The sequence below is a fragment of the Callionymus lyra genome, chromosome 1, assembly GCF_982586985.1.
Source record: "Callionymus lyra chromosome 1, fCalLyr1.hap1.1, whole genome shotgun sequence".
NCBI classification, from domain to species: domain Eukaryota; kingdom Metazoa; phylum Chordata; class Actinopteri; order Syngnathiformes; family Callionymidae; genus Callionymus; species Callionymus lyra.
Window position 1 is genome coordinate 26,718,182 of NC_141818.1, and position 15,050 is coordinate 26,733,231.

Here is a 15,050-nt window from a genome sequence, read left to right on the forward strand (position 1 = left end):
GGAAATAAGTATTTCTTTTCTTTCTTGACCATATAGTTCTGTATTTATTTAAACATTTATATTTATGTAATTTATCGTCCTTCATTTTTAACAGGTTTTGAACATGTAAACTCATTTCACTCCATTCCTGTTGAATCGAATGGCAACAATTATTGAAGAAAATATTATAGTCACAGTTCATTGAACCAGGGGCCACATGCGGCCCTTTGACTGTATTTATGTAACGTCAAAGTATGATCATGTATAAATGGTTCTAATGCATTAAAAAGTAAGTGTATTTTGTATTTATTATTCATTTACATTTTCACTTACTTATTTCCTTCTTCCCTCCATTTTCGTGTAATTTTTTGAGTATATATTATTCCCTCAATATAGAAGAAATGTTTTGAAAAAAAAACCGGTTAGATGCCACCGTTTTATTTACGGACGAACATTTAGATGTAAACAGTTAAAATAAAAAATGTAACCATTGTATTTTCTCAGGGTCAAAGACCCGTAGTTCATCTTGACCCAGAAGGAACACAAGGGATAAAACAATGAAATTTGTTTTCAGACATTCGGGTCACCTTGACCCTGAGATAACCCAAGGGATAAAGTGTGTTTCAGTTGAGTAAACTTGACTTTAACAAGTGTCTTGACGTGTCAAGAGGCTAATGTTACTTCAGAAAAAAAACATCTTTAAAAAAAAAAAAAACACCTTTCAGATAGTAATAATGATTTAAAGAGAAATTATACACAGAAAATCATTTTGACTCTCTGTATGGTCCATTAAAAAATGCACCATGTTCGACCCCACGCAGCCAGTGAATCATACCCAAAGAAGAAAAACGAAAGAAGGAATACTCCACACAGATTCTGCGTCACTTTCAAAAATCATAGTTATTATTATAATGAAAACTTTCTTGTTTCTCAGTAAAAACATGTGGGTCATTTTTATCGTTGTTTGTTTGCTTTCATTTGAACCTTTTAAACAAGTGAATGCATCTTTGTAGAAATCAAGCAATGCTATGTATTTTTGTCCAAAATCCTTACATTTTAAGCGGGGTAAGGTTCAATAATTATTGATAATTATTGGTTAAAATATCTGTTTATGTTTTCGGCCACAATAATGTATAAATAGAACTCGTCATCTCAATCTAACTTATTATTATTATGGTCTGGATCTGATTTTTTTTTACTGTTGAACATTCGTATGTGTTATTTGTATTTGGATTGATATTGAGATATTTGATCTAGAACATTGTGTTATTTTGCTCACGACTGTGTTGTTTTGTATTCAGGCAACACCTAGAAAGTGACACCACTGTGAAATGCGTCATTGTTTTTTTTTAAGATGTCAAAATAAGAACTTTTCATGAAACATTTGATCAAATATATGATTAATATTCTTAAAAATTACATTTAGTTATATCATTGTTTATAATGAAAAACATGATCTGGGGTAAGGATCGATAGAATTAAAACTGAACTTCGATTGTTGGATGCACAGAAAATGAAGTTCAATTTGATCTGCAAACCCTTCTGAGAACTTTCAGTAATTGTTATGGACATTTGAAGCATGGTTTAATATCTTCACTTTAAGAGTATTGTTTAAAAATTAAAATCGGAAGCCTGTGCTCCATCATCCTCCCTCAGGTGTTCACTCCACACATGCGTCCAGGATTATCGCCGTCATGAGGGATGAGCCTGCACTGGAGATCAGAGGGTGACATGCGCACTGCACTCCGCGCGTCAGACGACTTGACAATGCTGCGGAAAACATCTTCTGCTCCCCGGCTTCTCTTCTTAGTGTCGTGTCCTTCTATAACTTTATATTTGTCAGCAGTTCGTCTGGATGTCATTTGATCTCGCTGGGGTTGGATCTCTGGATTTAACGCGGATGGAGACCTGTTGATCCTCCTCCTCCGGTGCGCTCCTGAAGGTGAGTGTTCCTGCGACTGTTCTTCACGCACGTACGTTCACGGCCATGGCTAGACTCATAACCGTGGCACGAGTCATGCATTAGTTCCCCGCTGAACACACACGATGGCTCCGGATTAACACTTTATTTATTTATTTATTCATTTGCACTGACGAGGGTCACAATTTGATCAGATGAGCGTGAAGGTGTTGAACAAGTCAACATTGCTTCATCTCCATTAGACTTTAGATGAAACCTTCATTTAGCATCGGTTAATAAATTGAATCGTTGAGATTTATAAGCCTAACTTCAATGATCGCGACCCCATGTGTCGCTGTCCATTAGCGTCATTGGCTGATAAAGCCCTGTGGGGGAGATTTAAAGCCTCCCTAAAGAGCATTAGTTTGGCAAGCAAGAGGCTTCAAAACAAGCGTGAACCCGATTCTTACACTGCAAACCCTTCCCTAATGAGTATTATTTATTTATAAAGTTAGATCTACAACATTTAAACACCTATAGTCAAAAGTAGGTTTGAAGTTCACTATGTTAAAAGGTATTTCTTATTTTTATATTTTACAGTTCTCGAAACGGCTAGCAATGAATCTTCACTGAGACCTCAGGACGGTTCATCCATCTTAGCCGCCCTGCAGAACCATCATGGAAGTGTTAGGTAAGCGCATCTATCCAAGCCAAATGTTTGGCAGAGCAGTTGGGTAAGACTTCACACATCCGACAGCATCACTAGGAGATTACAATTAAGGTGTCAAGAATGGCTGCGAGAGCCAGACAAGTTTGTATTTACATGGGCAGGTGGCACAGAACTCCCTCTAGTCACAACTTTGTAATGAAGACTTGACAGGGTCTTGACCGTTTGCCACGGCAGCTTGTCCTTCTTAGCTGCGAGATCTATATAACCTGACATGACTTCTTGTTGTTGGTGCAGCACCACTAGTATATTGATTTAAATTGAATTGATACAAATTCTTTCTTTATAAAATATTCTGATCTATTTGTTGAGACTTTTATTCATTAAATAAATACATGAATGGTATCTCATGTATGTTGAATGTTGGTGAAATGTATAACATCCCTTCAGATACACAGAGTGCACTGGAGGCTGTGGAGCGACTACAAGCCAAGCTGAAGGAGAGAGGGGAAGCTCCAATGCAAGAAAAACTCTTTTTGCTGACAACAGTGCTGCAGAGCCCCCTATTCCATCATATACTCAGCTTACAGCAGCCTCAGCGGAGGCCCCCGATGAAGGTACACAGCGTGGGTGTTTTGTTTATTGAATTGTGAAGAGGGAGCCTGAATAATTCCCAAAATATAGAAACCAGGAACCACATTTGCTATATAATCAGCTTAAGCAAAGCTTATGACTCAAGCCCCAAGAAAGATATAGAGTGCAACATGGTGACATAACGGAGGAAATAAGTTTGAATACTCAATAGAAGTGATTCTGCAGATTGCATTTATTTATTACATGTTTCAACATGCTGTGTAGGTTATACTTCCCTAAACAATATTGAATTAGAACCATTGTTTGCCCTGTTTGGTTTCCTATTCATGTCAATCCCAAAATGAACTTGACCAAACTATTTGTCCTTAGAGTAGAAATCTACAAGGAATCTGTGTTTACAAGAGATGACTTCAACTGCAGTTGACAACAAAAGCCTTGCATTTTTCACAGTCTAATAGCACAGGGATAAAATGAAGAAGACAGTGTTGAAAAAAGTGACTGAAATAACCCAAAACAAGATTTAAAATTGGCCTGGAATAATACCATAACAAAGAGGAATTAGGTGAACAATACCATAAGGTTCATCAAAGTGTTAAAATCTACTCTGTAGATAAAAATAAAAAATAAAAATGTTATTTATATTGACAGGGAAATAAATAGGAGAAACACAATCCATGGTGTCGGCAACACATCACAGAAGTAAGATTTCTTGGAGGCTGTTGGAATCCAAATCAAGTGTTTTTGCCAGTAATGTAAAAACAAAAACAAGTAGGGATTTAAACAAAAGTATAAAGAGTATAAGATACTCAAATGTTCTTTTGTTTGAGTATACTTGAATGATTTAGGTAACAGCCGCCATAATGACATGATATACGCTCATCTTAAAAGTACCCACTTCATCAAGTCAGTCATTATAGAGTACATGTTTTTTCTGCTTTCATACATTTCAAAATTGAAACATACTGTGAATTAAAAAAATAATTATAAAACCAAACAAAACATGCAGAGTCATGGCCAGTTCACATCCAACCCACAGTTCTTACTCTCCCAACTTTCTTATCTTTTCTATTACCCTTTTTTGTTATCACTTTCTCAACCTGTCCTTGATCCATCCATCCATCCAACCAATCCTCTCCTGTCCTACAATCCTATCATTTATTTATACCCTACTATCACAAATGTCAATCTCCTGCTTGCGAGTTCTTCATGCCACTCTCCTCTGTTTCTCCATGAATTTAGAGTAAAGGCATCTCCAAATCTGTCTCCATGAACTGTGGTTCATGTCCAGAAACAGGACTGGGCCTAAAGGGGATGAGCCACAGTGATTCCTACACATGGGCCATGGACAGCCAGCGGACATTGCACAGAGATGGAAGTACTTCCTCTCTAGGCTCACAGGAGCTCTCATTCTCAGATGCTTTTTCTGATAACTACATCAACGTCGAATCTCAGGTTTGAACACTTTGTTTGCTTTATATAATTACAAAATAGAATAGTTTTATAATGTCATTTCACACCAGTACGTCTCTTTTGATTGAAGTACTGCACTCCACCAAGAATATCACGAACCATGTCCATGGGTAGAAACCTATTTTCTATTGCTCATGAGGTACATTCATTATTAACCTCTTTTGTATTGTTCCTGGAATACAAATGTGGTTATTCTTCCATTTGTGATGTGTTTTTCCTTCTTTTTTTTTTTTGTCTTTCCTTTCTCCTGACAAACCAACGCAGAGACGGCACGTGGAGATGATTATGCTAGTAAATGATGGAAAGGGGCTAGGCTTTGGCATCATAGGAGGAAGAAGCACCGGGGTCATGATTAAAACCATTCTTCCTGGTGGTGCAGCCGGAAGGGTAAATTCAATTAGACTTGCTTTTACGTGTTCTTATTGTATGATTCAGAGTAGTCCTGCGATTAAACCGAAGTTTGATCTTCCTGTTTCCATCTGTTGAAATGGATCTCTAGATTACCTGTCCATTTCTATTCTTCATTGTACTTGATTACAAATAATTAATATTAATTTAGCACTATTCTTAAAGGGCAACTAATCTTAAACTATCTAAACTCACTCACATGTTTCAAATGTTGAAGTCTTCCTTTTTTTTAACATCATTACTTAACTTATAAAGTTCTCCCCCGTCTAAATCTCGGTGAACAAGATGTTATGAGAGCGGAATCTATTATAATGTATTAAGAAAGCAAACCGGTCTCGTTTTATATAACAAGTCCCTTCGAGGTGGAGACTTCCAGGATTGATGACGCGTAGTGACAAACCCCGATGCTTGACCAATCATAGCAGAGCGAGCTAGTTATAGTTAACAAGATTTAATCTCCATAAAAACAATGCTTTTCCATGGGCGGAACTTAAGTGCAATTTTTTGTATGTAAATATTTCAGCTAAAAGAGACTTTTGTACAAACAGAGACATACTGATGAGTACAGAGGTCCAAGATCCATTCAAGAGATACTTAAATCCATACATTAGTTGCCCTAATCTAAGTCCTGAAAACATGACTATCTTATGGTACAAACCTTCAAATTAAGTAATTGTAGTGTTTTTTCTCTTTTCTGTATTTATAGGACAAGCGCCTTCGTAGTGGGGATCAAATATTGCAAATAGGTGATACAGATCTGGCTGGTATGAACAGTGAACAGGCTGCACAGGTAATATACATTTGTCATTTTTATGATATAGACCCATTTTTAAAATTGCTCATATAATATTGGGAGAGGAGTATCATCTTGTCATTTCTCATGTACATGTCCAAGGTGCTGCGAAATGCTGGCATTAAGGTCAAACTGCTAATTGCCAGAAATAGCAAAGAGGACAACATCTCTTCCGCACCACTCAGCCAGAACAGCTTGGAATGTAAGGTGTGTGATGGTTCGAATATGTAACATGCCATCAAATGTCTACTTTCATTCTTACCTGTATCTTACACTATTTCTTTCTTGCCCAGCTCAATAACTTGAATAAGGACTATGAGTACAATGTGCAGTTCACGAAAAACCAACACGGTCTGGGATTCACAATCTCAAGTTACATTGGTAATCTAAACTCAGGTAATGTGATCTATGAAAATTAGCAAATGACAGTGATGATTCTTTGATAAGAAGTACAAGAAAATAACTTTACTTCTATAATAGCATTTCAATGTTTTTTCCTTTTCTTGACACACAGTGTACAGTGCTGGTGTGATGGTGAAAACTATTGTTAAAGGCAGCACTATCGATCAAAATGGACAGATCCACATTGGAGATATCATTTTGTGTGTAAGTCAGATTCAAAATGTTGTATTTTAAGTCTTTTTCTTCTTTGTCTTTGGTAAATCTTGTCTTCTTCATCTTGAATGATAAAACATTCCTGCTGTGAATATAAATATAAACCCAAGGTTACTTTTATCAACAGGGGATAGCTCAGGCTCAGCCTTTGGGTGGTATTTTTGTATTACTTAATTCAATAACTCAATTAATGTATTAGTTAAATAACCAACAGAAAACAAACAAAGGGTGCTGTTCTTCTGTCACAAAATTGCTTTCATTCCATATAAAAAATATCATTTTATTAGAATTGTTCAGAATTGAGAGTCAAAGCTTCAAAACATACACAGATTATTTTCAGTTTAAAATGTATTTACCTTTACATATGGGAAAACCCACAGTTCTTGCAGTTTCCCTAATTATTATGTGTTACATTGTGATAATTCTATGTGGGACTCCAGAGTGAAATATCGTGAAAATTGTGTAATTTACAATCAAATGATCCATTCGGATCCTTTTAATTTCCTTTACATTTTCAAGATATCTGAACTCCGTAGATGGCCCACAAACGATTTTGCTAATCTCTGCTAAATGCATCAATAAAACACATTCCAATTATTCTGCACATATTTGTCAGATGTGTTAACCTTTCTAAAACCTTTATCTCTACGAATCTCAGGTGGATGGCGTGAGTCTGCATGGCTGTACTGAGCAACGTGCAATGGAGGTGCTTAGGAGGACAGGTCCTACTGTTCGACTAAAGATGCTACGGAAAGCTGTCCTCGCCGCTCATGACATGCCTCAGGTTCCTCCCCTGCAGCCCCTGCGACACTCCCATAGCTTTAATGACGTATTGTCTTACAGAGCGGCTCTTAAGGAAATTCAAGAGACAGGTAATTTGTCATAGTTGTTTAGATAATAATGTCCTGATGAAATGGATTTTCCAATTACAGAATGGTTATAATCAAATTATTTAATATTAGTTAAATTATGAATTTGAAATACTTTATGAAAATGTTTATTTGCAACCTAATTCTGTAATGCATGCACTTACATCTTTCATTTACTTCTTAACAGGGATCTGTACCCTTCGAGAAATGTGCCAGAGAGCAGCATGTGCCAACAACCAACATCAAGATGGTAAGTTCTACTTTAGCACTGCAAACGGTTCTAAACAAACTCTAATAAAGCATTTCTACTTACATACTAAGCACATTGTAATTCATTGATGCATATTAGACAACTGCGAGAAAAAGATCCAAGAACAATCAAACTACACCAATGTCATTTCCAGCAGAGACGCAGGATCTATAGGACAACCGATGATGCCTGAGGAGATTTCAATGAAGCGTTCTCTTAGATGGAGGTCTATTTATAGTGTTGTGCAATCATGTGTTAATCCTCCTCTTTCAGCTAATCTTGTCTCACAGTGTCTGGATCCAGGATGTGATTTAGAGCTTGTTTTAAGGTCTTTACAGAGAGAGACATTTTTCTTTTATGACATCCAACAGTGGATGTAAATGTCACTTCTTTTGATGTCACTGATATGGCACCTCAAAATGTTCGATTAGTATTTGAAATCATGCGTTTTTCTGGGAGGATGACTCCTAAGAGCACTGATGTTTTTCTAGAAATTAAATCTTTTTCAACTTAACCACACCCACTGTGCTGTAATTGGTCAAGCCTCAAGGTTTTTCATCAATTAACAAAGTGCAGTGAATGAACAGAAGAGAAATGTAAATCAAAGCAATATTTGGTGTGACCACCCTTTGGCTTCTAAACAATTCTTCTAGGTAACCTTGCACACAGTTTTTGAAGGAACCTTGGCTTGTAGGTTGTTCCAAACATCTTGGATAACTAACCACAGATCTTCTGTAGATGTAGGCTTTCTCAAATCCTCCTGTCTCTTCATGTAATCCCAGACAGACTCCATGATGTAGAGATCAGGGCTCTGTGGTGACTTCTTCTTCTTTAAACTGAAGATATTTCTTCATGACATTGACTGTATGCTTGGGGTGGTTGTCCTGCTGCAGAATACATTTTGGGCCAATCATACGCCTCCCTGATGGTATTGCATCTGCCTGTAATTCTCAGCATTGAGGAAACCATTAATGCTGACCAAATCTCCAACTCCATTTGCAGAAATGCAACCCCAAACTTGCAAGAACCTCCACCATGTTTCACTGTTGCCTGTAGACACTCATTATTGTACCGCTCTCCAGCCCTTCAGCGAACAAACTGCCTTCTGCTACAGCCAAATATTTCAACTCCAGAGCACCTGCTGCCATTTTTCTGCACCCCAGTTCCTATGCTTTCGTGCATAGTTGAGTCGCTTGGACTTGTTTCCATGTTGGAGGAATGGCTTTTAGGCTGCAACTCTTCCATGAAGACCACTTCTGGCCAGACTTCTCCAGACAGTAGATGTACCTGGGACCAACTGGTTTCGGCCAGATCTGAGGTGATGAGGCACGGCTGGACATCTTTCGATTCTGAAGGGAAATAAGCTTGATGTGTCTTTTATCTGCTTAACTAAGTTTCCTTGGCCGACCACTGCGTCTACGATCCTCAACGTGACCCGTTTCTTTGTGCTTCTTCAAAAGAGCTTGAACATCTTGAAACCCCAGTCTGCTTTGAAATCTTTGTCTGGGAGAAACCTTGCTGATGCAGCAGAACTACCTTATATATATATATATATATATTAGTATACATTATTTCAACTGAAATTTGCTCTGTCTGTCTGGATGTGTGTGTCTTTGTGTAGGAGTTCCATTGACACAAGCAGAAGAAGAAGGCCTGAGGATGAGGTGGCAGCATGCAGTTGGCCCCCGATATGAAGTTATTGTATGTCCCTTCACACAGTTAATTTTTTTTTTAAGAAATTGTAGTAATAATTATATGTCAAAACATTTTAATTTGTTCATGTGCGATATTATATATTTTCTTTTCCCATTATATTTTTCCCATTTATACAGGTATTTCAACTGGAGCGATTTAGCGAAACAAGTGGACTTGGAATCAGTCTAGAAGCACGGGCTGGACATCACTACCTGTGCTCCGTCTTACCCGAAGGCCCAGTTGGTCAAAGTGGGAAGGTCTTTCCACAAGACCAGATATTGGAGGTGACACTTTTGTTGGTTTGTTTATTTCTTTAGACATGCTTGAATTATATTGTGCATTTACCCTAAATGTTGCTTCCATCTTTTCTGTTCCTAAGCGATTCAGCATATAAATGAGTAGTTGAATATATCTGTGAGTGCAGACAGGACTCATGTGGTCATCATTTTCAAGTTTCGTACCTGACTGCTCTTTTCAAAATTTCAAATAATAGGTTTGCAAATTCTACAATAATAACCAAGAGTCTTGCAATGACTGACCGTGAATGAATAACTTGATATCTTAAGCCAATTCTATTTCCCTTAAATAGGTGAATGGGGTCCCTCTAATTGGAGAAACACATAAGGAGGTGGTCAATATTTTGAAAGAGCTTTCCTTGAGCGTATGCCTTGTCTGCTGTCGCATCCGACCCCCCACAATTCCTGACAGCAAAGAGGAAGATGAAGAGGAGGACATACAGCTCTCCCTAAAAGAACTACTGGCTGAATTCAATGACAAGGTGGATTGAGAAACCCTCAGTGGAAACTACAGAACACAAGGATTGATTTATTTGCTTCTCCAGTTGGACCAGGGTTGTGTGCTTCCCTGCCCTACAGCTGAGGACATTACAAAGCGTGGTGTGCCCCCCATGTCTCCTCCTCTGGCCATGTGGGAGCGAGATGCTCAGGTGGTGGTGCTGGAGAAAGGCGAGTTAGGACTTGGCTTCAGCATTCTGGACTACCAGGTTAGAATCATTCCTCTGAGCCTTTTGAAATGCATCAAAGATAAGATGTATACAATTTATTTGTTTTTTGCTTATTTTGCAATAATTTCCTTCAAACCGGTTTCATATTTGTGGTGTAGGATCCAGAGGATGCCACAAAGACCGTCTTAGTGATTCGTTCCTTGGTACCAGGAGGAGTAGCAGACCAAGACGGCCACCTTCTTCCAGGAGATCGTCTCATGTTTGTCAATGATATTGACCTGGAAGGTTCCAGTCTGGATTATGCTGTGCACGTCCTGAAATCCACTGGATACGGCCCTGTACACATCGGTGTTTCAAAGCCACTTCCAGTGAGTCCTCAACCATTTTAATGAAATACTATTCAGGGTGGCATAGGTGCTTATTTCATTATTAGCACATCAAGGAAAATATATCATCAACATACAGTGTATATCTACTACTGAACTATTGCACAATTCAAATTAATGATATTAATGATACAAAATATTGGAATATGATACCTGTAGCACATGTGATCTCTTGGTGTGCGCTACACAGGTTTAAGTAAGATGTTGCAAACTGACAGCCAAACTGCAGAATCAGAAAAACGTGTTTTCTTTAAACTCGACTTTTCTGTTGTGCACAGTGTCATAGTAACAGAAGGAACAGAATCCAGTTACAGGCCTTCTGAATATTTAATGTGGCCGAGAGAATGAACACAATGCACGACTACATATGAAGAAGGAACAGAGGGCGTCTAATTTGGTCATCTCTTTTGCTCCCAATGTCCCGCTTTTGGAAATATATTTTCATTCTTTGATGATTTTGCTTCTCAGCTGGAACTTTGTGGACGTTTGACACCCATCTCTGAGGGGAGTTTGCTGGTTACCTGCAATGACAAGGAAATCCATTCTCAGGTCAGCCAGATAGCAGAAGCTAACAGTCACACTTGGAATTTGGAAGACAACAGCTTGACTCAGCCTTATTACACTGTAACGGTACGTCAACAACTTATATATACTATAATGTGATTCCCAGTTGAGATTTTTCCGTTAGACTTCTGACATGAGAATATTTAAACGCTTGGGATGGTGCTAACATTTTTTATTTCATTTTGTCTTTACTGCCGATGTTGTCTCATTTTATGCATTCCCCATTTATGAAGCCTTCAGCATCGACATCAGTGGGTCGGGGACAGAGAAGGTTCTCAGTGTCAGACATACTTAATTATAAGGTTCAACTCAGTCTTAATGAGCCTTTTGTATTCCTCTGAGCTCAGTTGCAGCCGTTTGTCTGCAGGTGAAAGTGCATTGCTTTAAGGAAAGCAAAACAACCAAGTGCTGATCGTCGCTTTTGAGTCTTTTTGGTTTGAAATATTATAAACTGTTCAGTTGGGGATACAAGGACCTAATTAATAGTATAGTTTATCTAAACCTTTGAAAATCAAATGTTCACCTAATGTACATAAAAAATGGTGTTTTTTATAGTTTTAATTCTTAATCATACTATAGGTTACCTTACTATTTCCGATAAAAATCCTTCTGCTGCCATTTTTCATTTAGCCACAAGTACAATCGGCCATTTGAGAATCAAATTCATCTCCCAGGACTTATGAACCCTCTAGATGCCCATGTGTGTGTTTAGACAACAAGAGATCAAGTTGAGGTGTCTCATGGGTGTAAACCATGCTCTTCATGCTCACGCTTCTTAACGCTGATTTATCTAGGTCATGACAATACAGTTCAAACCGAGAAGCATCTAAGAACCCGACAAACTTGTGATGCATCTAAGAACGCAGTTTTTTTTCTCACCCTTACACAAACTACAAAGAGATGCATCAAAGTCTTGTTGCCACAGCAGTGTCAGAACCACATACGTAGATGGTTGAGCTGTCTGTAGGGGTTCAAACAAAATCTCTTTGCTACTTTTTCTTTGAGAATGGCTCAAAGAAACCAGAGGCAATGACTTTTCTGTATATTTTACTCCAACCAGTTCCTTTCAAGAAAGTAAAAAGTTGAAACAAATGTGTTGCTCCTCCTCTCTTCAAGTTTGTTGGTATATTAGTAAGTCGTGTAAGGCGAATTATGGACATGTACTTGTCACTTAATGCAAGACATTTTTATACATTTCATTCACACCTTTCTCTCTTTTTTTAAATATTATTTTGCAGGAAAATCAAACGCGACCGAGATTTGGCACAATGGAAAATAATAGGAAACAAGATCCTCCAGCCTCGGACACGAGTTTTCAGAGGACAGTCAATGTTGATCGGGGCAACCAAAGCCTTGGTATGTTCTCCATACTTATCATGATGGTGGTCACTTGGTTTGTCTACGCCGTTGGCACTACAGTCATGGCAATATTTCACTTTGGCAATGGGAACTGAACTAAAGTGGAAGTGTGTTTAGATTGAACACACATTTTTCATAATATGTATTACAAGTCTCCTTTTAATCGAAAAAAGAAAATGTATTTCAAATGTTTGAGATAAACATATATCCAAAAACATATTTTTGCTAGTTCCCCCAACTTGGCTTTCCTATCTAAGCTATTGGGTTTCTGAAGTTGATCTTCGTTGTTATATTTTATTCATTTGTTTTTTCTTGTGAATCCATTACTTAAACATGTACCATTCACATTATTTGTTTTGAGCAGGTTGAGATTCATCAGTTGTTTAGAATACCATACTTCATGCTACTTCAAATCACGGTGGCTTTAAGTGCTAGAATTTAACTGATACTGGTCTTCAATGGTCCAACCACTGGGCTCAAACTTTCACGTAATTGCCGGGTAAATGACCTTGATGAATGGTTTAGTGTGTTGAAGATGGAGTTCTGGTTAAAGTGGTGTTTTCATGTTTTTTTAATTGTTAAGACCAATTCAGCCCATTTCAGAAGTTCAAACTTTTTTTCATCGGGAGTAGAAACTGGTAATTGAATCAAATCACTGAAGGATGAATATATTACCTGCATTAATAGGAATTTGGTAAAAGAGAAATGTTTTTTGGGTGGCGTTTCCAAACTCTTTGCAGTGATAAGCTACTTTGATTTGGACTATTATTGTTTCTATGAAGTCATGAGGTAGGGAATGTGCACATTTTCGTTTGTCCAATACTACATATATATTTATGTAGGTTTTATTGATATGTAGGCCTTTGCGTTTAAAGCAATTGCAGAATGCACTAGACTGTATGGCAGGTTTGTTTTGATTTCAACCCTTGTATCTTCATGACAAACAATAATACTTGGTATAATGTTGAAACAGTTTTGAACATGTGTGTTTGTATTAGCAAAAACATGATTTAATCTAAAGAAACTGTGCATTCTATTCTTACGGCTTAATTTCAGTTTTTGAAATTCCGTATATTTTTCGGTCATCTATCATGTGTTTCAGTTGTGTTCCCCTAGGTTTGTTATTAGCTATGTCTCAAGTCTACTGTATTCCAGGCACTATGATTGTATTGTAATTTGAATGTCATATAATAAATAATAAACAATTCATTTGACTAAACCAAACAGTCATTTTTTTGACCTTTTACAAATTATGTACGACCATAGTGTTGTGGATGTGAATAGTGCAGTAGATTGTGAGGCAGCAGTTGATAGGCTAGATGGACACCTCCAGTCTGTGTTTGTTCACGTGTGTGAACTTGTTTACTGACTTTGCCAGGTTATATTAATTAACATTCTTGTAATCTGCCTAGTGTCTTGTGTAATAACGACAAAGTTGTGTGTTTGTTCGACTGTCACCGTTATCCCTCTAGTCCCCTTTGCTCTCCGGCTGATGGTGTGGGTTTGAGAAGTGTGACTGTGAAGAGCAGTACCGCTTAAATGTGAAGCCTGGGTAGCCATGTTTGTGTGCTAATCTGCCTAGTGTCTGTCTTGATTATAACAGTGTCAAGTGTTTGTCTGTCTGTTTGGCATAAAATCAAAGTAGCCTAAGCCAACCCTCCAATCACTTCATCCAGCTTGTGTGTGTATGTGTGTGTGTTTGCGCGTGTGCTTGCGGGTTGGCAGGCATGTCTGTGAGCGCTATCAAGGATGGCTCAGGCTTGTTGGTGCGGAGTGTTGTCCAGGGAGGTGCTGTGTGCCAGGATGGCAGACTAGGGGTAGGTGACGTCATCCTGGCCTTCAATGGAGAATCCACATGCGACGCAACCACCGCCAAAGCCAGAGCCATGCTACGCAGACACTCTGTTCTTGGGCCTGAGATCAGGTGAGTGCAATGACACTATTTAACCTCAATGCCTGGATTACACAGAACAGATAATGGTGATCCTACATGGGTATTATAAAAAAAGAGTCAAATATCTCAAGATTTAATTAAGATGATTCAAAAAGAAAATGAAAGACCAGTCTAGCAGTCAAATTTAAAAAAAAAGAGCTTTTTTCCGTCATTGTGAATGATGGTCCTCCTCTACTCTAAACTAAAATAAACTATAGATAAGAGAATATAACCAATAATCAAATATTTGTATAATGAAAATCAACAAACCTACATATCACACACATATCATGATTTAGTTGGCGAGAGTGAGCAGAAATATGTTAAATAGGATAAAGAAATGATACTTTCATCTTGGCCTGAGGGAAGATTGAGTAAGTTATTACTTGTTCAATGAACACTGCTCACTATGCCACATTGCAACAGCTGATCGAAGCTACAACCTCACCTCCACCACCTTACCCAACAAAAACACCTACTCACTCTTTTCATTCCACTTTCTCACGTACACAAACACGCACACAGGCCCATGGACATTCTTTGAATCCACTAACCTCTTAAACAACCCGTGATAGATGTTTGAATAATTCATCAGGCCTGTCAC

General features: G+C 38.0%; 1 protein-coding gene across 1 annotated transcript in view; it reads left to right on the plus strand.

The window, feature by feature from the left end:
• Window positions 1–15,050, plus strand: part of LOC148088667 (multiple PDZ domain protein) — a 30,080-nt gene that overhangs the window by 358 nt on the left and 14,672 nt on the right. The window contains exons 2-19 of the mRNA XM_087796470.1: window positions 2,997–3,163; window positions 4,380–4,592; window positions 4,681–4,749; window positions 4,875–4,997; window positions 5,725–5,808; window positions 5,914–6,018; window positions 6,105–6,207; window positions 6,326–6,417; window positions 7,085–7,298; window positions 7,483–7,545; window positions 9,167–9,246; window positions 9,378–9,524; window positions 9,830–10,018; window positions 10,082–10,243; window positions 10,363–10,572; window positions 11,059–11,220; window positions 12,393–12,510; window positions 14,239–14,437. Of these exons, the coding sequence (XP_087652596.1) occupies window positions 2,997–3,163; window positions 4,380–4,592; window positions 4,681–4,749; window positions 4,875–4,997; window positions 5,725–5,808; window positions 5,914–6,018; window positions 6,105–6,207; window positions 6,326–6,417; window positions 7,085–7,298; window positions 7,483–7,545; window positions 9,167–9,246; window positions 9,378–9,524; window positions 9,830–10,018; window positions 10,082–10,243; window positions 10,363–10,572; window positions 11,059–11,220; window positions 12,393–12,510; window positions 14,239–14,437 (2,500 nt within the window). The remainder of the gene's footprint in view (window positions 1–2,996; window positions 3,164–4,379; window positions 4,593–4,680; window positions 4,750–4,874; window positions 4,998–5,724; window positions 5,809–5,913; window positions 6,019–6,104; window positions 6,208–6,325; window positions 6,418–7,084; window positions 7,299–7,482; window positions 7,546–9,166; window positions 9,247–9,377; window positions 9,525–9,829; window positions 10,019–10,081; window positions 10,244–10,362; window positions 10,573–11,058; window positions 11,221–12,392; window positions 12,511–14,238; window positions 14,438–15,050) is intronic.